The 23,790-nt window shown below is 36.5% G+C and overlaps 1 protein-coding gene across 4 annotated transcripts in view; it reads left to right on the top strand.

Moving 5' to 3' along the window:
- The window catches only part of LOC139980469 (huntingtin-interacting protein 1-like), a 51,008-nt gene that overhangs the window by 15,764 nt on the left and 11,454 nt on the right, over positions 1-23,790 (top strand). For 3 of the 4 annotated variants that reach the window (XR_011797564.1, XM_071992089.1, XM_071992091.1), the window contains exons 4-24: positions 656-712; positions 1,566-1,646; positions 3,408-3,490; positions 3,990-4,051; positions 4,536-4,676; positions 7,052-7,090; positions 8,911-9,044; positions 9,534-9,638; positions 9,905-10,107; positions 11,563-11,728; positions 12,103-12,193; positions 13,119-13,207; positions 15,596-15,770; positions 16,145-16,234; positions 16,923-17,009; positions 17,786-17,893; positions 18,747-18,889; positions 19,890-19,997; positions 20,726-20,878; positions 21,386-21,486; positions 21,812-22,041. Coding sequence is in view for 3 of the 4 variants with exons in the window: in XM_071992089.1 (XP_071848190.1) it covers positions 656-712; positions 1,566-1,646; positions 3,408-3,490; positions 3,990-4,051; positions 4,536-4,676; positions 7,052-7,090; positions 8,911-9,044; positions 9,534-9,638; positions 9,905-10,107; positions 11,563-11,728; positions 12,103-12,193; positions 13,119-13,207; positions 15,596-15,770; positions 16,145-16,234; positions 16,923-17,009; positions 17,786-17,893; positions 18,747-18,889; positions 19,890-19,997; positions 20,726-20,878; positions 21,386-21,486; positions 21,812-22,041 (2,446 nt within the window). In the remaining variant the exon portion in view is untranslated. The remainder of the gene's footprint in view (positions 1-655; positions 713-1,565; positions 1,647-3,407; positions 3,491-3,989; positions 4,052-4,535; positions 4,677-7,051; positions 7,091-8,910; positions 9,045-9,533; positions 9,639-9,904; positions 10,108-11,562; positions 11,729-12,102; positions 12,194-13,118; positions 13,208-15,595; positions 15,771-16,144; positions 16,235-16,922; positions 17,010-17,785; positions 17,894-18,746; positions 18,890-19,889; positions 19,998-20,725; positions 20,879-21,385; positions 21,487-21,811; positions 22,042-23,790) is intronic. The other variant, XM_071992090.1, reaches the window with a different exon arrangement.

Raw genomic sequence — 23,790 nt, 5'->3', positions numbered from 1 at the left:
TACGTATATTAATGCTAACGATACAAATCGTTTGATACCCTTAACAGTTATAAGTTACAATGGGTTGAATTTTGGGGGGGAATACCTGTTCTTTCCTTAGTTAAAAGTGAATAACTTTTGTAGGTTTGTGTAGGGCTGAACTAGATCAAATTTTCACTGCATTTGAGACATTAATTATCCACACACAGCTTCTGGTGTTTTTGTACTTTGTTACTTGTCTTTTTTCCCCTCCAAATCTGGGGTATAAATAACATGAAGTCACTGTTTTACACCCTGTTGGATTAGGTCAAACACATGGTTGTCCTGGGTTTTTGACCATAAATGCTGGGATTTCTTGTGGTCTGAATCAAAAAGCTTGGATGGAGGCATCTGACTGTGAAAAGTATTTAACACTTTCCAAACGTAGTTTTATGGTAACATTTTAAGGAGGTGGCTTGTTTACAGCTTTGTTAGGAAAAAGTAAAGGATTTTACAAAATGTAGTGTTTGTAGTATCCCTACAAGAAAGCAAAGCAAAGAAACAAATTGTGATCCATTAATAATTAGTGCTCTTAACTATCTACATTTCAGGTATTTTCCCTTTAATATTTTCCCAATAATATTGAATTCTATAGAGACTAACAAAATTCTAATCTATACTTTGTTTTCACTCAAAGGTACTTCCAGAAGCTCAGAAACACCTGAGATTCATCTCTGATCTTGGAAAGATGTGGGTGAGTTTTAAGTGTCATGCTGCATGATTAACCTTCTCTTCTTAATACTGTTTATAATAATATAAATTTCTTAATAATATTTATAGTTTTAGCTGTAGTGACTTTATGTGCCACAGTTTGCTTTTGAAGTTGTATGTATTGAGAATGGTTCTGGGATGAGGGGAGGGGGTGGGGAGTGGTGGTGAAGTTAAGATCTTTAATATCAAGCCAATACCTCGTAATCGTAAAACGTAGATCATAAGCATCTCCTATGGAGTCACATCCTCTAGTTAGATTCAAAATGTGAAGGGAAGATAAAAAACAACTCAGAAGTAACTGCCTATACCTCGTCTTACATAGATGTAAAAAGAGTTCTTATGACTGGTGTTTGCTGATGCTTGGATATGTATGTAAGAACAACCAGAGTGCCTCAAGAATCTTGGAAGGGTTTTTGATTTGCTTCTTAAAGGAATAACTGGTTTAGTTCTCCATCCGAGTGAGATGTTTGCAGTCTTTCTCTTTTGCCACTGGCCAAAATTTCTGCTTTTGATTGATAAAATCAGAGGCTGGATGCCCAAATTAGAAATGTTGGAATTAGTGGAAAAAAATGACATTTATAAAGGAAGGCTTAAATGTCAGTTTATTTGCACTTAACTGGAATAAATGAATAGTGTTTATGATAAATGTGTTAAACTTATCAAATTCCAACAGTTATCATATTGATACAAATATTTTCAATCTTCAAAAATGCTATTTAGACAAATTACCGTGAATTAAAAAAGTTCCCCCACTTTTAAACATCTGGTTTGAACTTGTTGTTTGGGCTTTATGTCTTAGTTTTATAACTTGGATTGTAAAATCTTTCTCTTTTCAGACCCATTTACAGGAAGGCTATGGAAAGCTCAACTCAATATATTGTCAACTACTGCTCACAAAACTGGAATTCCATCAGAAGGTAAAGTTTATATAAAGTCTGTGCGCATACGTAGGTGTACGCAGTACGCGGAGAGCAACGTCACCATAGCCATAGTGATAAGGCTGCCTTCCCACTAACAACACAATTCTATGTGACAAGAAAAATTCTTCCCTGTACTCGTACCGTACAAGTGTGCTATTTGATTCTAATCAAAGCGAGAAACAGGAAAGTCAACCTCCTAAGTCTAAAAATAGGACATTGCTGATGTATATTCTCTTGGGTGATCTGTGTTCAGTTTCCCTCGTATACTACAGTGTCGATAAGCCTGCAATCCTAGTGGGTGGTTGATATTTGTTTCAATAAATTCATACCAACATGGATGTTACCCATCAATCTAAGTTGGACATTTCTGTGTTGATAAGAGGAAAGTAAAGTTTTTTGAACAGCATCTTTTACTGTGATGACATCAGGGACCATCTATTGCCGATCAATTCCCTGACAGAATGAAGGGGTTAAAGCACCCCCTCCCGCCCAGTCGAAATAGGTAACATTCAATCGACCATTTGGGGAGCAAGATGCTCAGATGGGGGGAGGGGGGGGGGTCTAAACAGTGTAGAGATATTTTTCTCATCAAGGTAAGTTGGGACATTGTCTGCCACTGGAATATCCCCTAGATTCTAGAACGGAAATCTTTTGTCCCACAGATTTAATGTACATAGCATTTATTTAATTCATTTGCTAAACCACATGGGTTGTTTATTACAGCTGTGATTTTGGTGGACTCTGCGATGCTTTATTTTTTATGTCTTTTTTCATATGTTGTCTCTCTCCTTTAATGGTGTAGATTTTCTTCCACCAGATTGTACCAAAAGTCAATACCAAAAACACCTTTTTTCCTATTTTTCCCTTATTTTTTCCTCTTTTTTTTTACAGAGGTTAATTGCTAGTTTACTAAAAGATGATTCATTTGAATTTTGTTAACTAATTTTTCATGCTGTTATTTGCATCAAATATTCATTTCCTTCCTTCCTGAAATATTTGTCAGGAAGTTATTAAGTTTTGAGTTTGTGTTAAACACTGAACGTGATGAAAGGTATTACTCTGAACAAGATCGAAAGAGAGCTCTCTTTATATTTAAGGAAAGAGTGGAAGGATGTTAGTGTGGAAGTAGGTACTTGACGGTCTTGATTTATGTTATCATTGCATATTAATTGTGATGAGTTTGAAATGTTGTGAAGGGGTGCTTGTGGGGTAAGGTTGGTGTTATATACATGTGTGTATATAAACAACTTTTTCGCCTTAGCGTCAAATATCCACTCTACTATTGTTCAATTTCGCACTATCGCCGAATTTAGAAAAATATATATATAGATATATATAAATAATATATATATATATATTTATATATATATATATAAATATATATATAAATATATATATATATATATATGTACATATATATATATATATATATATAAAAATATATATATATATATATACACACACACATATATATATATATATATATATATATATGTACATATATATTTGTTGTTAATTTAGGGTAAAAAGTTTGTTTGTTTTGTTAAAAAGTGAAATTAACGGAAACCAAAAGTCAGCCACATCCAAAGCTTCCACAACCAAAGCACTCTGTCGTACATAATGGTACGATAGTATAAATACAACTATTGAAGAATGTTTTTTATTAATTATTCTTTTAATAATCTCCATTGTTTGTTAGTTTTGCTGACTCAGTTTTGGCAATAACCTCTATTCTTCCAATGTCATTTGTTTCTGCAGTATCCTACAATCCCAGGGAACCTGCAACTCACTGACCCAGAGACAGCACTGGAGAAGATAGCTGAAAATGACATTAACAATTTGTAAGTTTAAGAGGGGTGATGTGACATTTACAACAATAATAAATATATAAACACAGGGCAACAGAACAAGCTATCGAGCTATGCAAGCTGATCTCTGATCCAGGGTCATGTGTAAACTAGCATGGTGGATGTACGAAATATCGGTCAACAGGTTCACAGAACAGTGTGGGAGATGGTACAGTATGCATCATAACCTACTTCATTGGAAGTATTTTGATTAGTGCATAGGTTATTGCAATTTGGAGGTCATCATGCCCGGCTTTAGTCTTTATCGGATTGGAATTCCAAGGAATAATGCAGCATTTACAGTTTTTTTTTCCTTTTGGTAGCAATTTTGGGGTTTATGAATTTGTTTTTCCATAAAATATCAATTAATTGTAAGGTTCTATATATATATATATATATATATATATACATATATACATATATTATGAGAAATTTGAACACACAAAATGCAGCAGATTTAAATTATAAAGTTCTTGTTTTTTTTGTTTCACAGGTTTCAAATGTCAGTGGAAATTTTTGATTATCTTGATGCTCTTATCAATCTCGAAGAGGCCAGTAAGTACAAAAACACACATTATTTTCTGCCTGTTAGTTTAACAGTTTGATATTATTTCCCCATTTGGAGTGGCTTTATTGAAATATTTTATTTATCAAGTTCTCTTAACCCTTCCAAGTATCACCTCAATGTAAATTTGTAATTGATCACACTAAGTCACCCTTTTTTCACATTTTGGATTATTCATTAAATGGAAGTTAGCGAGCAAGTCATTTGAGAATCTGCTTCAGTACTCGATGTTTCATCACATGGACACAGTTAAGTAGAAGTATGTATGGAGGTCATAGCTTTCGCTTCTTGATAAATTTCCAAGGAGTACAAATTCTTTGTTTTGTATGGAGAGTTATCTGCTAAAAAAGGTATTCAGTTATGGTCACTATTAAAATAGAAATTTCCGGTAATTTTTTTCCGTACAGTACATTTGCCAGAATGTTGTCAATATCTCCTGTTTTTTTCATATTTTTAATTTCTTTAATTTCACAGTCTTTGGCTCCTTCGACCTCTCGAAGAACATTTCTACTACAGCTTCGGGTCAGTGTCGTCTGGCCCCTCTTATTCCAGTGGTCGTCGATTCGGGACAGCTGTACGACTTCAGCGTGCGGTTACTCTATAAGCTTCATGCATGTAAGTCAAAAAAAGTATTTCCAAGTAAATGCGAAGAGTGATGTATAGAACTTTGAAATATTAAATGAAAATGCAGTATATCCAGCACGAACTAAACCATCAGCTTAACCAATTCCATTGTTGCTTGCCTCCTGAATGAAAAAACGAAAGAAAAACAAAAATACCCTGTCCAACCATTACCATTAAGTTATAGCTTGGAGATTGGCACTGGTGATGCTGAAGTATGGAAGTTATACTTGTCTTGTTTCAATAAAATAATGAAAAAAAGAGCAATAAAAAAAACTGTTCTAGTTTCACTGTGGAAAGGAACTGTTGAAGCAAATCGAACATAAACAGTTTTTACTTTCTGTTGGTGCTACTGACCTTGGACACTCTACAACTTTACTTGAAACCAAGGTATCTTCAAACTTGGAACCCCAAAAATGATCTTCCTCTTTTCACAATTCTATTCAACAAAAAGCATCGCTATCCTATCAATTTAAAGGTGATCGCTGGGTTGCTAAAATTTGATCTGTCGTTATTAACATGAATCAATAAAATTGCTCGGCTGTTGGAATTGCAGGCAAAAATTTTAGTTTTAATTTTACTGCATCACTATATTACTATAATTATTCTTAAATATAGAGAACACTTGACATAAACAGTCATAAGTGACAAATATGGCAATTTCGCTTCTCGTATGTGTTCCTACCTTAATTAATCTCTTAATTAATGCATTAATTACTGACCACTAACATCCTGCAACTCTTTGCTATTTTGGCAAGTGTAAAGTCTTAAGTGCTTGAAGAAAGAAAGAGAATTTAAAAAAAAACTGAATATTGAAAAAGTGCAGAATATATATTTTAAGACTAGTATTTAAAGACTAACATTAACTGGATATACTCGTCCTAGTTTAATAACCATTTGTGCATGGCAAAAATTGTGAACGGCTTGTACAGTAGGCTAATATGCCTACACTTCATGTCAAGTGTTAGTCCAGTTGCTATCTCTTTGTTTCTTTGTATTTGTAAAACGTAGTATATTATAAAAAATGCAAATTATGCTGTTAATATTCATGAATCAAATTGTAAAAGTTTGGAAACTGTTTGTATCTTTGATTTGTTGTTGCAAATGTAAATTGATGAGTCATGAATGTTGCAATGCTCAGAAGTGATCAGAATTTTGCTAAGACAAATCTTGTGATGATGATTTTAGCGGTTGGGGGAAAAGGGGGGTGGGGGGTGTACTGTAAATGACATACAAACTTAAAGGACTTGTTCAAGTTTGGATGGTACCATCAAATGGGTTGACTTATCCCCACCAAGTTCTGATCCAAACTTGAAAGAAATCTGGTGGCAAAACATACATAATCTACAAAAAACGAAAAACAAAAAAACCCCAGAAAAAACAGTGGACATTTAAGAATCAAAATACGGAATAATCATCATTGGCTCTGGAAAAGCTTCACAATTTCCTTGATGTATCTACTGTAAAAGTTATTCACATTGCTGATTAAGCAAAGGGAAGATCTCGAAAAATGTTCAAGTTTTTTCTTGCTTATTCGAAAAAGGCAAGCTGACCAGGTGAGTTAATGCAGTTCTCTTAATAATACAGTGAAATGTCTTTCAATAAACTTGATACTTTCTGACAAAAACAAAATTATAGCAAAAAGTCAGCATTTGTTAGTTTTTCATCACAGCATTTTGTTTTGCTTTAGAGGTTTGAAAAAGTTGGGTCAAAGAAATGGGGCGACGGAATGTGAAGGGGGATGGTAGGGGGAGGGTGATGGAGTAGATTTCAATCAACTTTAATTAGTCGGCTGGGTTTTCTTATTCCAACTCTGCATTTTACTGGAGTTATAGTTCCATTGTGGTATTGAATCCGTAGTGTTATAAAAAAAGACTTGAATAAAGCATGAAAAGGAGTGAATTGGAATGGAAAATAATATAGCAATATAGGTAAAAGAATACAAAGTGGTTGGGTGCAGTACTGTGCAGAATTTGTAACATTCAATGTTTGTTTGTAAAGTTGCTTCCAAAAAAATAGCATAACATTTTTTTTCGCTTCTGAAAAATGCCAAAAATGTCTTCTTTTAACCTTAACAATGTTTGAAAGAGTAGTTGCACGTCCACATATCGTTTCATGTATCTTTCGAAGCCGAAGATAAGATACACGCATGAGACATATCACATATCGCATGATAAGAAAATAGAAAATGCACACTTCCTAGGAATTGCAAGTCTGTTGTATTAAGTTAAAGCCGTTAACATTATTTCCGTTTCGGTCTGTGTTTTTCCTTGCGTCACATTAATTGTTCTCTGTGTCAATGCCGCTTGCTTACAAGTGTGAAAGCGACCCAAGGTAAGTAAAGCCTGTCATGTTTCGCTTCTTGCCAGATTCAGTTATCGCTCAAAGGAGACCAGAGTTATCTCCAGGTGAGACCACCAGTGAATACAGATCACCATCAAATTCATTCATTCAGTCATCATTGTTCAGTTATGAAAGCATTGATGGCACTCTAGAAAAAGGCAAAACTATAAAGACAAAGGAAGAAGAAGCATTATATCGATTGTCATATATGATTCATATATTACTCTTGTCAAATTATCAACTTATCACTGTAATGTAACTTTGCTGTTCTTAAAAACACTACCATCAAACATGTGCTGTTTGCTACTCAGTTTAATATCTCATACAGTCCTCATGTTTCTAGATAACCAACATTTTCAAAAGTACCAAGTTGCCTTAGGGAATCGATTTTTTTTGTAGACTGGAGCAACTTTATGCTGTTTGGCATTTATGAAGTCATAGAGTCTTCCCAAGACTATTGAAAGTATTAACATGTTTCTAGGAAGCCAACATTTCCAAAATGTCCAAAGACGTAATGGTTTCTGAAATTGTTTCTTTCAAGGACTGTGAATATTTTTCATGCACTTATTATATTATTATACACTAACATGGAAACATGAAAGCTGCTTCCTGAATGATTCAGTTTTAAATCTTTTTTTTTAGCAGTTTACCATGAGGCTGTATCTGTCTCCTTCATCCGTGCATCAAATTCATGTACAATTTGATGCATGTTCTGCAAATTAATTGTGTGTGTTTGAATGTGATAGACCCTCTGAAACCTCATGTAATTGGGGTAAAATGATGTACCTCTGGACTCGGCTAGGATTGATATTTTGCTTCTCTCTTCTCCGCAATCCATTCTTATGACATAGTTTTTTTTTTTTTTTCTTAAATTTGGTTAAGGCCATGTCATAATTTCATTCTTCAACCATTTCAGATCAGACACTATTATGTTTGGCTTTGGCAGGCACAACAAACTATCACATACCGGTCACATTTTGCGTTACAATTTATCATCTAAAAAATGTCGCTAAGATAGCTAAACAATTTATCTGTAAGCAGATCTTTGTTCTCCCAAGCATTACATCTCATGGTAGGATAGGATTTATTGTGCAGCAAATAGTGCATTGTATCCAACTACATATTCACTTATCAGTTCCTCTTAATACAAACTCTCTTAGTTTTGCTTTCAGATCCATCTCTAAATTCCTCTAAATTTCTCTCGAGATTTGCTGATCGCGTCTGTTTCATTTTCTCTTTCATTATGTGTCATTGTTTAATTCTGCGAGTATAACAATGCCCTTTATTTAATTACCGGCCGAATTATAATCTTGTCATTGGACTGAATGCCAAGTGATGTGTAATTAAATTCATCATGATCATTTCTAGTTGGAGAACTCGGGATTGGGAGGAATTTTTTTCTTTACATGTTACAAGATAAAAGAAATACCTTCAATGAAACGTTGAATATTAATAAATATTTATGATTGGGTTATGACAGATTTTTATGATGTTTAATTTGTCTAATCTGTCTAATTCACATGACCATTTCAACATTCATGACTTCTGTTAAAGGATAATTGCTTAATACATCTATTTTGTATTATCGTAAGAGGATCGATTACGTTGAAACTTGTAAAAGTGTATTGGTGGAAGCCATTACAAGTGGGATGATGGTGGATTACCAAGGTCACACAAGTATTCACATCTTCTGTCACTAACATCCATAGGAAATATTTTTTTGTGAAGGACATTATTCAAAGAAAATGCATTCTTTTGCTATGAATGGGAATTTTCCTTTGTCGAATATTTACTCCTACATCTTTTCTCATACTGTAAATAATGTGTTTTGAGATTGTCTGATGTGAACAGTTGGGTTAAAGGTCACTTATTTTTGTCATGGCAGGTCTACCACAAGATACACTCTCCGGTCACAGACAGCGGTTCCTAAAGCAGTTTGAAGCCTTGAAAGCTTTCTACACCAAGACCAGCACTCTGATATATTTCAAGCATTACATTCAAGTACCATCTCTTCCAAAGGTAAAGACTTGATTCAGTCAAGGAAGATCTCTGTCAAAAGTTACCTCAGAAAGCGATCGCTGCTTTCGATCCAAAGTTAAAATTACCTCAGTTATAGACCGAGATATAGTTCAGGCCAGTATCAGTAGCGAGCGTTATATAGTGTGAAACATGGTTAGACTTCAAACATTGCATGTACTAACTCTTCCAAAGGGTAAGGTTAATTCACATCAAATATTTCTGTAAAAGTTTACCTTAAAGGAGAAATGCTATGCAATGTTTCTTTGAATTTTACCTCAACTGCAGGTAGAAGTGCTGTCTTGTTGGGACGGGCGGGGGGGGGGGGGGGTGAGGGGGGTTATGATGAGGGAGGGGAATGAGGAGGAGGCTGGAGGTCTTACATGACCCACAGCCACATTCATAATAGCTTAGCTTTGGATGGTTTTCAATGCAAAAAGACAAGAGTTGCATCACATATGTAAGGAATTTTTTAATCTATTCTATTCACAGAGTCCACCTAATTTCTTCGTTAAAGCCAACAGTGAAGCTACTTACATTACACAAGCAGTAATGCTGGATCTACTAGAGGGCGACAGTGGCAGAGACAGTCCACAGGTAGCACTCAACATCTTCAATCCTCATCTGATTTGGTTAAGCAGTGGTGGCGACATTCCACTATTGTTTTGTGTGAAATATTTTAAAGTTACTTTTCCTGGATTTCATTGAGTAATCATCTCCAAGTTTATTTCCCTCCTCTTATTTTCATTTTTGATCCTCGTAAAGCGAATAATGTTACTTTACAGTATAAGTCTGTAACAGCTTCAAAACCTCGCTCGGTTTCTGCGACCGCTCTGTGAATATGAAAATCTCTCTCCCGACAGGCTTCCAGGGAACCGTCCCTTTTCGAGGAACCCATCATCTACCCCCCCGCCGCACCTCAGCCGGTCCAAGCACAACGGGAAAACGACATCTTCGGGAGCCCTAATCTTCTGGTAGATTTGACGTCGCCCAAGTCGAACGGTCAAGTCCAGAGGTCACCTGCCACTCCACCTCCTTTACCGGTCAGACATGTTCCAGATGAGAGGTGAGATATAATTTGTGTTCTGATGGTTAGTGGCCTCTTCTTTCAGGAGAAAAATGTTGATGGATATGTCTCTCTGTTTGGTGGTGGTTACTTGTTCAAACGATATTCCAAACGATATTCCATTTTTTAGCCTCTGAAGAAGATCCTGCTAGAATCAAAACGTCAGGCCAACTTACTTTTACACATTCTCTAACACAGGCTCTCTAGTGGATAAGCAGTTTGCTAACAGTTCTATTTTATTTTGATATTCCATTAAAAGTGACAAATTCTTAGAGAATATTCTATTTGGTAGGGGTTACTGAATCGTGGGATGTACCAGGTATGAGAAATATTATTCAGAGGCAAAATTCGTAGAGATTGTTTAGTTTTGGTAATGGTTACTGAATTGAGGGATGTTCCAGTTTGAAAAAAATATCAAAGACAAAAAATTCTTGGAGAATAGTCAATTGGTAGTGTATACTGAATCAAGGCATATCCCAGTCTGCAATCATTATTAGAGACAAACTTCAAAGGGAATTTTCCTGTTTGGTAAATGGTTACTGAATTAAGGGATTTTCCTGGTCCGTAAACATCAGATACAAAATTTGTAGCAAAATGTTCTGTTTGATAGTAGTTATTGCTTTGAGAGACATCAAGACAAACTTCACAGATATTGTTTCATTTGGTACTGGTTACAGATTCAATGGATATACCAGTATCAGAGATTGTACCACCTCATAACGGCCTATAAAATATTCCACCCTGCCAATCGAATGCTTCCCCTAATGGTTACTGAAACAAGGGATTTTCCTGATCTTCAAACATCAGATACAAAATTTGTAGCAAATGTTATGTTTGGTAGTGGTTATTGCTTCAAGGGTTATTCCAGTATGCGAGATAGTACCACCTCATAACGGCCTACAAAATATTCCACCCTGCCAGTCCAAATCCTTTCCCAGTATCTCATATGTAACCTTCGGCTTTAGTTAACATCAAACACTCGTTAAAGCTAACTTTCTGTTAGCTTTGACAAAAGAAAGTGTTACTTAAACTAAAGATTAGAATCTATCAAAATAAGGCCAAATATTTAACAGGGGGCAGGACTGGTGCATAAAATTAGTACAAGCTCAGTGATCCAATAGGTGGCTCCAGGCCCTTGGACAGTGCTCTTTGCATCCCCAGAGGTAACTAGCAACCTTCGCAACAACCAGGAGGATATTGGGGTCTTCAGCACCTCAACGGGGAGTGGCCTTTGTGCCCCTCAGACCCATAGGCAAACTTCACTATTTGAATTAATAATCCCACAGTTTTAATAAATTTGATCGGCTGTTGCGATTCAGTTGTCAAATGTTTGTAATCCATTGGAAAGTTTCTTTAATTTTTTTCTTTTGTGGTCCGTTGTCCATCAATTTTAAAATTTTGGATCCGTGACTGACGAGAGTATTACCGTGAATTCTTTCTCTCTCAATCACTCAGAGACAGACTGATCGAGCAGTTACGGCTGGAGATCGAGAGTCTGAAGTTTGAGCTGGAGAGGACGAAGATGGAAGACCAACGGATCATCGAGATGTTGAAGAGACGGCTGATGGAGATGGAGATGGAGATGAACGAACATCAGACCGTGATCGAGACGCAGTGTCAGGTGAGTGGTCATGTGACATGTGTAGTATCTATGCTATATATATATTCTCACATTGGACTCTTGCTAAAGAAATGGAAATAAGAAAGCAACGAACACAATTCACTCCCCCATAAAGGCCCCGTAACATCCGAAAGAGGATCTTATTTTGATTGGCATTTCTTCAAAAAAGGGACCCAATAAAGGTGAGACTTCAGCACATTTCCTGGGGTAGAAGAGCACGTTTGTGTGGCTTAAATGATGTCAAATGTTATGTATTATTTAGTCACTCTCTGTGTCGGCAGCCAAGATTGTAAGGACTCGGGCCATCTGTATTCTTCACTTCACTGGATACGACCTCGCCCTTCACATTTTTCGATTGATATTTTTTCTTACAGGAAAATGAAGATTTGAGGGCAGAGGTAACGCAGTTAGCTATGGCAGGATCAGCCATAGCTAGTAGTCAGGAAAGAGTACAAGAATTAGAAGGTAAGTAGACACCAAAATGCACTGGATTATTAGTAGTGACACCAGGGACTTCTGTTTTACTCTTCGTTTCCAGCGGCTTCATCTCAAACCTCAATTAATCAAGTGTTGAAGTACCAATCAGGTACTGACCTTTCATCGGGCACTGACCTTTCATCGGGCATTGACCTTTCATCGGACACTTACCTTTAATTGGGTACTTACCTTTAATCGGGCACTGACCTTTTAATGGGGCACTGACTTTTAATTGGGCACTAACCTTTGATCGGTCGCTTACCTTTGATCAGCTACTTACCTTTGATTGGTTACTTACCTGTAATCGGGTACTTACCTTTAATCAGGTACTTACCTTAAGTCGGGCACTGACCTCAAATCCGGCACTGACCTATAATCAGGTACTTACCTTAATGGGTCACTTACCTTTAATTAGACACTTACATTTAATCGGGCACTTACCTTCAATAGGGCACTGACCTTCAATCGGGCACTTTACCTTTAATCAGCAACTTTACCTTAATCAGATATTTACCATTACTCACCTATCTTAACATTTTTTGCTTACCTTGAAGCAGTTTAAAGGAGAGAGGTTTAACTCAACATCCCTTAAGTATCCTAGTTATTTTGTTTTTGAAAAGATTAAACAAATAATTGTAGAACTTTCTTCTCTCCTCATTGCCTCCCTCACTACCTATCCTGACCACCACAAAAGTACCCCAAAAAATAAAGCAATTTCTTTGTAAACTGACAGTTCACTCCAGGCATAATTTTGTCTACTATATAGTACTTATGAAAGTGAAATTGTTCAATTTGACAAATAAATTAAGTTTTTAAGTGAAATAATATATTGTAATAAAATTGATATTTATAAAATGTAGCTGGCTGACCCGACCATTTACAGATAGAATTATTCTTGTTTTTGTTTCGACAGCCAAGGCAAGATCAAACGAAGATAAATTTCAGAAGATGAAGGAAGTCTACCAAAGTATCAGAGATGAACACGTCAATCTCCTGAGGAAGGTAACTTCTGAGTTGTGTGCACCTGTTTAACTCATTTAAATGAAAACTCAAGCATTACCTTTTAAATAATAGTACAAACCACCCACGCTGAGTTGTTACATTGTCTCTTTGTATGGATTTGCTTTTACCTTTCTTCGCTTCCTCTTCATATTTTTCTCTGTTTTTCCTTATCTCTTTACTCTCTCTGTACATATGTGATTTTTTAAAATTTTCTTTTTGTTTGTTAAGCAGGGATGTAGGTCTTCCGTATTTATACAGAAATCCGGTTTTTTTTTTTCAGGGATGTAAGTCTTCCGTATTTTTACGGAAATCCGTTTTTTTTTAATTCCAATAAAGTTCCACAAAATTGTTCGAATATCAAAGACACAACGCGGCAAAAATGCCTGGCCCGTTGCAGCAAGCTAACTTCAACTTTCACTCATCGATCAATCAAAATACCATTCCTGTTTCGCATCATCGCATTGCACTGTACAACATTGTGCCATGTGAATATCGTTGCGTACGTGCGAACTTCAAATCGCCATAGCTCATTTCTGTCGTTGGAAAACCTTGCCTAATTCACGTTGATTGGACTGCTAATTAATATCTTCGTAACTGCTGGTGCTCGACATAACTTTCGGAATTAACGCTTGTGATATTTGTCAGCGGCAGAAATCTACGGGATACGCATATGAAAGTCGATATTTGTGATCGCATTCGAATGTGAGACTGTTTTTTATTCCGTAGTTCGCTGCGACGTATTCGTAACTTTGAGCTAGCCTAACATAACGATAGTGTGTAAGTAGTAAGAACTAGGGGTAAGATGTGTTAGCGCTAATACTTCTGAGCTAGCCTAACATAACGATAGTGTGTAAGTAGTCAGAGCTAGGAGTAGGATGTGTTAGGACGGCATTCACCCGGGTCTCCGAATAGTTTTCCGGTTTTTTTTTTTGGCTGCACTTACATCCCTGTTGTTAAGGGTCCAGACTCGAAAAGTTTCTACTTACTTCTGGTTCCTCCACTTCCATTATAGCATATTTTGTACTTTGTTTATTGTTATTTCATCATAATTTGAGTAAATTACTCATTGACTCTGTTACTGTTTATATATATGGAAAGTGGAAAATAAACTTGAAACTTTAAATCAATGTGTGAAGTAATATGCGGTACTTTCCTTTCACCGTAGTGGTCGACGAATTGGTCAAAGACCTGTTTTCATCGACCAGTACAGATATATCCAAAAAATTTCATTAGAACAAAAAAGTCTGTGAATAAATAAAAAGTACATAGTTAATTTCTGAGAAGTTTGGTTAAGCATAACTACCGGAATCAATGTAGCTGTGATATTATAAATTTAAAATATATATCATCGTTTCAACACATGAGGTTTTATTTGAGTTGGAAAAACTGAGATTTTATTTGAGTTGGAAAAACTGAGGTTTCATTTAAGATGGAAAAAAACGGTGAGTGATTGTACTAGAATGCTTTAAGATCAATTTTGTGACAACTTAAAACACTTTTGTTCAGATACTCACTTAACTTGCTTAAGTTAATATACAAAAGATACATTGTAAATTAGTGAAATAATATATGACCCAGTCATGGTTGACTCATAGAAAAGGTCTTGAGGAGCTATTTTTTTACCATAATTCTTCCAATTCTCAACAGATTTTATAAAGTCAAGGAAGTTTTTTTTATTATTTTATTTATTTTATTTTTTTGGACAAACTCTGTAGTTTTTTTTTTTCCATCTCATTTATTCACGATTATTAAACATGTATATGGTACATCGATTATATTTAGAGTTCTGATAACAACATAGGTATGTCATCTGAATGATACAAAGGAATTATTAACATAATACAAAAATTGATTCTGAATTGAGTATTTCTTCTTCTCCTCTTATACCGAAATATATGTATACATATCCAGAAAAACAAACCTTCAGTGAATACAAAACTCACGCTTACACACGCGCAAAAAATTACATATACATGCACATACAAATACCCACATACACACGTACAAATACATAGTTAGCTCTGTAGTTAGCTGATACTTAGCCTTAGTAGTGTATGACAGTAATGACTTCACCGCTCATTCCTGTATGCACAGTTGGCTAGGGCTGGTTACATCTGCTATTAATGTGTTAGGTCTAGAATAATTGTTGATATGTGTTTTGAAAAAGATTGGACCAAAATGATCAAGATTTCAAAGCATCAGAGAATTCTCAAGGATTTGAAACATCCTGGTTAATATTGCATAATGCAAGAGACAAGCGAATGACATTCCTTCATTCATTGCAAGATTATTCGATGGCGGGGACATCATTATGCTGCGAATGAAGCCATTTACTTTTAATATCCAAGCGCTAGATTTGTTCTTGATTTGGGTCTCTGTTTTTATCAGCATGCAGACGTGACCAAGCAGCTGGGGAAGGTTCAGAAGACCACGGAGGAGCAAGAGATGGCCCGCCTGAACGCGGAGAGATTTGTGGAACGACTCCAGCAGTCCGTGGAGGAGAAGAATGCCAAAGAGGAGACGATCAAGAACGAGGCCGTCTCTCAGAGGAAAGCCCTTCTCGGTAAGAGGATGACGATCAGGTTCCTCTGGCAGGCCTTTTTAAAGACATCTTTCTCTACGTACAATTGTATTTTAATATAAAGGAATACTTTGTAGAAGTCTTAAAATATAATGTCTTTGTGTCAAAATAATTAAATATTCATAAAGATAAGTCATTGTTAAAATGTTTGTGTTAATTACTTTATATGGAGATTCATTTATGATTCCTGTCTGACAGTACTAACTTCTCATAGAGGAGATGAATGCGTTTATGATGCTCTCAAACTCTGATACTTATCAAAACCTTTGTGGCATTGTTGTGATATTTATAATATTTACTTCATATTTACCTAACATTTCTTTATATTTTGTACTTTAATTTTCTTATTTACGTAGTTGACGCCATTAATTCTGCTCAGAGCTCATTGAGACGGACCATGGAGGACATGGACGATCCTTCCTATGCCACCGCAACATGTACAGCAGGTATGAATGAACGTAAATGGTGTCAGTAGTAGAGGGCAGTATTAAAAAATAAAACAAAATTATGGATGCTGGGGTGAAATAACGATGCTGCCAAGGATTTCATGCCTAGACCGTTGGTTTAATAAATCAAATATAATAGTTTCAATCTCTGCTTTCCGTGGATCACTTTGATAAATTGCAACATGGAATATGACAATAGCATTAGAAGCTTTCATAGCATGTGAAAGCAATTCTGGGTGTAGTATATTGATAAGTAATAGTTTTGGTGTCACCAGCAGCTATTAAAAGGAAGTATGAATTAAATATATGTGGATATATTGTTGGGTTTGCTATTATTAACTCATGGCTGAAAGTCAAAATTTGCTTGTCAAATAGAATAGCGCATGCTTGGATGTAGCCTGGTGTCCTATTGTGTGATTATTTTACAGAGAGAATGAAAATGTGTGGACCATAGTTAATAAGTTCATATTGGAGAATGTCTGGCAGAAAAGGATACCGTAAAACTTATAATGTACTCGAGATTGAAGTCGATGGGTTTGTCTTTTTGTATGTATCTTGTCAGGTTATATAGTATATCATTATATGTTAGAAATATTATTATTGTATGTCTATGTATGTGTTTATAGCTATTTGTACAGATATACATAAATATATTTATATATATTCTGTCTTTTGCTCTCAATTTCAGAGTATCTGCTGAGTCGGTCAGCAGGAGTGGATGATGCTCTGAGACACCTTGAGGAAAGTATACGGCGATATGAACAGAATGACATGGGTAAGTATCGACATAAATAAATGGCTGTGGATTCAGAATTTTAAAAATTGAGAGGATTTAGATGGCCAGTCCTCCCCCTGAAAGAAAAGAACATTTGTAAAATGGTTCATTCTGAGATATGTTTAGACAAAAATTAGTGCTATAATTAGGTCTACATGTAAGGTTAATAACCACTTTAACCTTTTGTCATGGTGGGAGGGGGAAGGGGTGGTGTACACCCCCATGAATCCACACCTGATATGTCTGCCCGCATCCCTTAATATCACTTCACGGTATAAAAGTGGACTTAGCGAGATTCATAGGGTGATATGTCTTGTTGCTGTTATCATCATTGAGTGACAAAGCTTGTCCTATCTTCTATAATGTCTTTTACCATTCCTTGCTTTTTGCTTCTGGTTATGACTGATTCCCTTTGACTTCTCTCTGATTATTGATTTGATTTGGTTTTGATTTTAACATGGTTATATCAAATAAAAGAGTAAACACATGATGGCAATAAAATATAATTAAATAGTGTACATTAAAAAGTCACAATATACAAATGTATATACAAAGTTACAAAAGAAATTGACAGCCACAAAGATATGAAAAAATGGGGGGGGGGGCGGTGGTGGAGAGGTAGTATAAACAAAATCAAAAAATCAAAACACCTAATGATTCATACTATTTTTGACAATTTTTAATTTTTTTTTATTTTTTCAGTTTAATATGTAAGTCACTTACACTATTCAATACTGATTTCATATATTTTCCTTTTTTCCCCATTTTTGTTACAGAGGTTGGTAACTTCATTGCAAGCATCGGGACCTTCTCCAACATCCTAGGATCGTATCTTATGAAGGGGAAGGCCACTTCAAACATGGCGCCTGTAGACAAAGGAGAGAGTAAGAACATTTTGTAATAGGAATTGAAAATGATCTTCAACCTTATTTCAAGGTATTCTATGCCCTCTCCCAGTGGGGGCTAGGGGGGCGGGGGATTGGGAGGGGTGATACAGACTGGGAGGGGTTTAGACTCTACTGTCATCATGTAAGTAACATTATCGGGTAATATGAATATTTTTCATCGAGAGCTGAATTAAAATTGCCTCACATCTGGTGTGATTACCGGTGGTTAGTTTCTCAGTAATCTTTGTGAATAAGTGAAAAAAGTTTCTTTCCGTACCAAGGGTTAAGCTTTGATATTATCGTTAGGTGTGGGACATCGTACTATAATTAATGCAATATTCAGAAAGACCAGTCCTTTGGACAATCGTGACCGTTGAAGGACCGTCTATTTCTCTACACCACCTAGGTTGATTTGTTTCTTTTGCTGTAACATGATGTAGGTTTATGAAATGCTTTAACGGCTACTTTAAAGTGTATCTTAAATGTCCTTATGTATACTTTTTAAACTACTCCTGTGACTGTTGTATGTCACATGGAAATTTAACAGGTCACCTTATCTAATGTGCAAATTTCCTTCTTCACCTTATCTAATGCCTGTCCACAGTGCTTTCCATTGGCTTTATCGGTCAGGTTACGGGACTCGACAGAAATATATGCCGTGGAAATATATGCCGTGAAAATCTTCTTGTGTCTAATCAAAGTTCGTCGTCTTCTTGTGTAGGTTTATTGAACCTACCTCCCGCCTTTGCCTAGTGTAGGCTTGATGTTTGTATCGTACAAATTTGCCAGAAATTTGTATGAGTTGAAATCTTTTCGTATCTCATCATTTTTGTTCATCCCAATAATGTAGGTTTATCAAATGCGTGCCACGATGCCTGCCACAGAGCCATAGACTTAGTGATCACATTACAAGAATCGACAGGCACCGGCAGATTCGTTAACCAGAGAAACCAAGTGAACCAGCATCTCAAGGAGATCTCACGTGTTGCCGAGGTAAATTTATTCTTCCTTGAACTAATAATAACAAATTACCCATGACATGCCTGTTGCAGTTCAATTGTTGTATTTCCTAACAGCGAAGCCACAATTCAATTGTTGTATCTCCTAACAGCGAAGCCACAGTTCAATTGTCGTATCTCCTAACAGCGAAGTCACAGTTCAATTGTCGTATCTCCTAACAGCGAAGTCATAATTCAATTGTCGTATCTCCTAACAGGGAAGTCACAGTTCTATTGTTGTATCTCCTAACAGCGAAGCCACAGTTCAATTGTTGTATCTCCTAACAGCGAAGTCACAGTTCAATTGTTGTTTCTCCTTACAGTGATGTCACAGTTCAATTGTTGTATCTCCTAACAGCGAAGTCATAATTCAATTGTTGTATCTCCTAACAGCGAAGTCACAGTTCAATTGTAGTATCTCCTAACAGGGAGGCCACAGTTCAATTGTTGTATCTCCTTAGAGTGATGTCACAGTTCAAATGTTGTATCTCCTAACAGGGAAGTCACAGTTCAATTGTTGTATCTCCTAACAGTGAAGTCACAGATTCTAGAGAATATTTGTCAAAATTAATGTTCCTTTTGCCTGCCTGCTTACTGAGGTACTTTTCCAAAATGTAGGACATTTAATGTCATAAAGTACTGTAGTGCAAAATGAGTTGATACTGATTGGAAACTTTACCTTGGTTGTACAAATAATGAAACACAACCTCCTGTTTTTAAAAGCAGAAAAGGTGGCTTTTTATGCTTTGTCTATCCTGTATTTGAGCACAATAAAAATTTGAAAACAAAAACGTTGACTCGAGTCAGAATCGGTTAACAGTTTTTGCCACGTGTGACTTCTCTTTACTCGCTGATGAAAGACTGGTGATGTGACTTGACTTGGCGATGAAATAACATGACTTGTGTCTTGACTTGACTTGCCACCTGGGACTAGACGGGAAGAAGATATTTGACTACTTTTCTCATTATTCCTTCATCTTCACCTTCTTCATCAGCTGCTGCACTCAGGTGAAGGAGACATCAGTGAGGAGCTTGGCGACCTGGTGGACAAGGAGATGCAGTCAACCACTGATGCCATTCTACAAGCAGAGAAGAGGATAGAGGTAAAGCTCACATGACCTTTGACCTCTGTATAAGAAACAGCATTCACTTAAGAATCGGCATCATTCTTGTAAAGTTAACAAAGCCTGATTCCATGTTGTGGTGCGATGATTATGTTTGGGTAGTTTGATTTTGAGCGTAGGAATAGAGATAGCATTGTAGCTTATGTAGGTCATCTTCAAAGGAGAACGATGTAATTTTCAATGTAGATAAGTAAACTGAGATGAAAGGTGTGTGAGGGTTGGGGTGGGGTGGGGAGTTTGATGGATGATCAAGGACGATATGCATCTTGAGGAGAGAGGTTGGCCAAGGAGAAGATTGTTGGTATGGTTGGAGGCAGAGGTGAATGTAAAGGAAGACCAACATAATTGAGGAAAACAGCTGAACATTCCCACATGTTTATACGTTCAACGATAAGAATAGTTAATTAATACCCACAGAATATTTAGTTTGCTATAATTCTCACTTTGGTGCTTTGAGCTTCTTTGACATAGTCAGTCAGTAATCATCAATAAGCTGAATAATTCAATCAGAGGAATGTCAGATCGGTGAATCCGATCTTCCGGTTTCTCATTTCATTTTAAGCGTAAAATATTTAGCGATAAAGGTTAATTGTTGTCAGTAGATCATTTGGCTGTCAAGATATACAGGTCAACATTTATAGCATTTCATTCAAATGAATTCTTTCGTCGATCCTGACACTTATTCTGTCACTCTTTTTTTCCTGCAGGATATGTTGAGGAAATCGCAGGAAGCAGACAGTGGGGTCAAACTAGAGGTCAACGGAAGGATCCTGGACTCTTGCACAGAGCTCATGAAGTACATCAAAGCGTTGATCGAAAATTCAAAGAATTTGCAACGAGAGATTGTATCAACGGGAAAGGTGGGTCTTGTTTACTTATAAGAGAAAAAGGAAACTATTTCTTCCAGCTGGATTTATAACCGCACTTTAAGGAAACTCGTACACTCTCTACGATTGCGATATGTACCGTTTCGTCAAGAGAATTTTCAATCGTAACGGACAATACCATTCGGTTCTCTTTTCTGCTGACGAAGCTTTTTCGCCATTTCATGCAAAATTGCGTCAGTTTCTGCATCATAAGGTAAGATATTTGACAAAACTTACAACATCTTTACAGTTTGAACAGGCACCCATGGCAAGTTTCATGGTCTTTTCCAGTTATTTTGTTGCAGCAATGGGGTTCTGCAGCAATTACTGTTCTCGATAATTTACTCAACGATATTTCTGTCATTGATGTTTGCCCGTATTTGATGCATTTCAAAAAGATCACTCTGTAATAGTTGTCAGAAGTGAATGATTGAAGTAGGGAGATAGAGTGTATTCAAATTGACCGCATTTCTCATTATCTCGTGATCTTTCCAACGACAGGGATCGGCCACGTCGAAAGACTTCTACAAACGTCACCACAGATGGACGGAAGGCCTGATATCGGCCGCTAAGCTGGTCGGAGTTGGAGCCACACACCTGGTGTAAGTGTGAAGTAGCTTGACCGTATAGTCAAGAATTGAAATTTGTGTCATATGACTGCATTGGTGGAGGTGGGGAGGGTGGGGGGAGGGGAGAGGGGGGGAGGGAGAGGAATTATTAGCATTGGTTGATTACATATGTAAAACTGATTAGCTGGGCTGCAAGTACAAATTTATAATTTTTTAAATTGCTCCCAATGTATGAATGGTTTTGTGAAAAAAATAAATTAAGTGTATATTTGTTTATTAATTTATTTTATGATTAATTGATTACATGGTTCTACGCCCCCTCATCAACATTATTACTCCTGCCCCTTGCGTTTCTCAGAGATGCTTCCGATAAAGTCGTTCAAGGCAAAGAAAAGTTTGAAGCTCTGATCGTCTGCTCGAGCGAAATCGCGGCCTGTACCGCCCAGCTGGTGGCAGCGTCCAGAGTCAAATCGGACAAGGGCAGTGCCAACTTGAAGGAACTCCAAGTCGCCTCTAAGGGGGTGGCATCCGCCACTGCAAAGGTGGTGGCATCCGCCAAAACTGGAGCTGAAATGATCGATGAAAAGGGTGAGTTTTTCTCTCCTTACACGGGTTAGAGAAAGCAGCAATATATTTAGTAGGCAATATATCAACAATGATTTAACACCTGCACAGATTGTGAAAATCAATAATAAAGAAGAAATTCATATATTAAAACCGAAGTGATATTATAGTTTGAGAATAGAATAAAACTTAAAAGCCTAAAGCTCTTATTCTGGATGGCTTGATGTTTCATAGGGTGATTTGTGCTTACCAGGTTAGCAGTAGCTACATCAAGGATGGATGCAGGGTGTTAAAGGAGAGGGGAGTGGCCCGTTTGGTCCTTAAAGATGACTTCCATGGGGGGGGGGTCTGGGGGATACACTCCCAGAAGAAACATTAAATATTAGACCGACGATGTTAAGTGGTGCACTTTGAGGCATATTTAGGCTAAAAATTGATGAGGTTTAAGTGAGTGCTTTTGTTAAAATATTTTAACTGATTGTTCGATGGAAGACAATAAGGATGGTCTCGGTTGTCTGTAAACACGATCTGTCCTATGGGGAATCTGTTAGCCATCTTATCGTTACTATATCTCTATTTCCATATCACAGATTGGTTGATTGATTTGGATTCCGATGACGGTAGGGACCGTATCGTTGTCGTGCATGAGTTTGTGGTGTTTGTGATGATGCTCCTTACCTCCACCCCAAACCTCCAATGATTTGTGATTTACAATGCATTTCTACCGGGCTGATTAATATAGTTGATTGATCAAGCATGAAATTTAAAAGCTAATTGAGTTGGTGTGAATGGTAGATTGGCTAATCGATGATTGTTTTAAATGTTGTCAAATTGATCAAGAAAGAAGCTGATCGATCAATAATGTCATGATAGATTAATTGATTTATCGATTGATTTGGTACTCGAATGGTGTGCGATTGTGATTTGTTTGATTTTGGATCTGACTTTGTCAGTTTCTTTAACAAATGTAAACTTGCAGTAATAAAAGAAGTGACGAATAGTTAATTGAAGTGATTCATTGATTGATTAATTGATTGATTAATTAATTAATTGACTATCCGACGGTTGGTCTTATACATTCTTTAATATCTCCTCTCCCTTATCCTTCCCCTTAGGTTTACTAATGGAATGTTTTTGCTTTGCTGTTTTGTTGTTACAAAACAAGTCATTTGCAATATGTTACTACAACTATCTAACTAGTATTGTCAGGTGTTAAAAAGTGTGATTATGGTGTAAACTTGTATTGTATGTCAACATGCTACTTAGTGTGTTAAGGTGGTTACTAGTACAGTATGGTGGTTACTAGTATGGTATGGTGGTTACTAGTATGGTAAGGTGCTATGAGTGTGTTACCTGTTACATGTTACTATTGTAGAAAGCTGTTTTGTTGTTTGGTAAGGTACTATGAGTGTGTAAGCTATTACATGGTACTATTGTAGTAAGCTGTTGTGTTTATGGTAAGGTGCTATGAGTGTGTTAGCTGTTACATTAGTACTATTGTTGTAAGCTGTTGTGTTGTATGGTAAGGTACTCTGAGTGTGTTACATCATGTGACTGCATGGTGTGCTAAGTTGCTACATAACTGTGCTAAAGATGGTACTACTTATAAACCAGTCTGATAAGGTGTTACTAGTACACTAAGGTGCTACCAGGTTTGTTTAGTCATAAATTTAGTATGGTAGAGTTCTACATTATGTGAAAGGATGTGAATTAGTGACACTGTGGTGCTATGTAGTGTGGTAGAGTGCTATAGGGTCGTCAGATGAGGATACC

This window comes from Apostichopus japonicus, chromosome 15 (genome assembly GCF_037975245.1).
Source record: "Apostichopus japonicus isolate 1M-3 chromosome 15, ASM3797524v1, whole genome shotgun sequence".
NCBI lineage: Eukaryota > Metazoa > Echinodermata > Holothuroidea > Aspidochirotida > Stichopodidae > Apostichopus > Apostichopus japonicus.
This window is presented reverse-complemented; position numbering and strand designations above follow the sequence as displayed.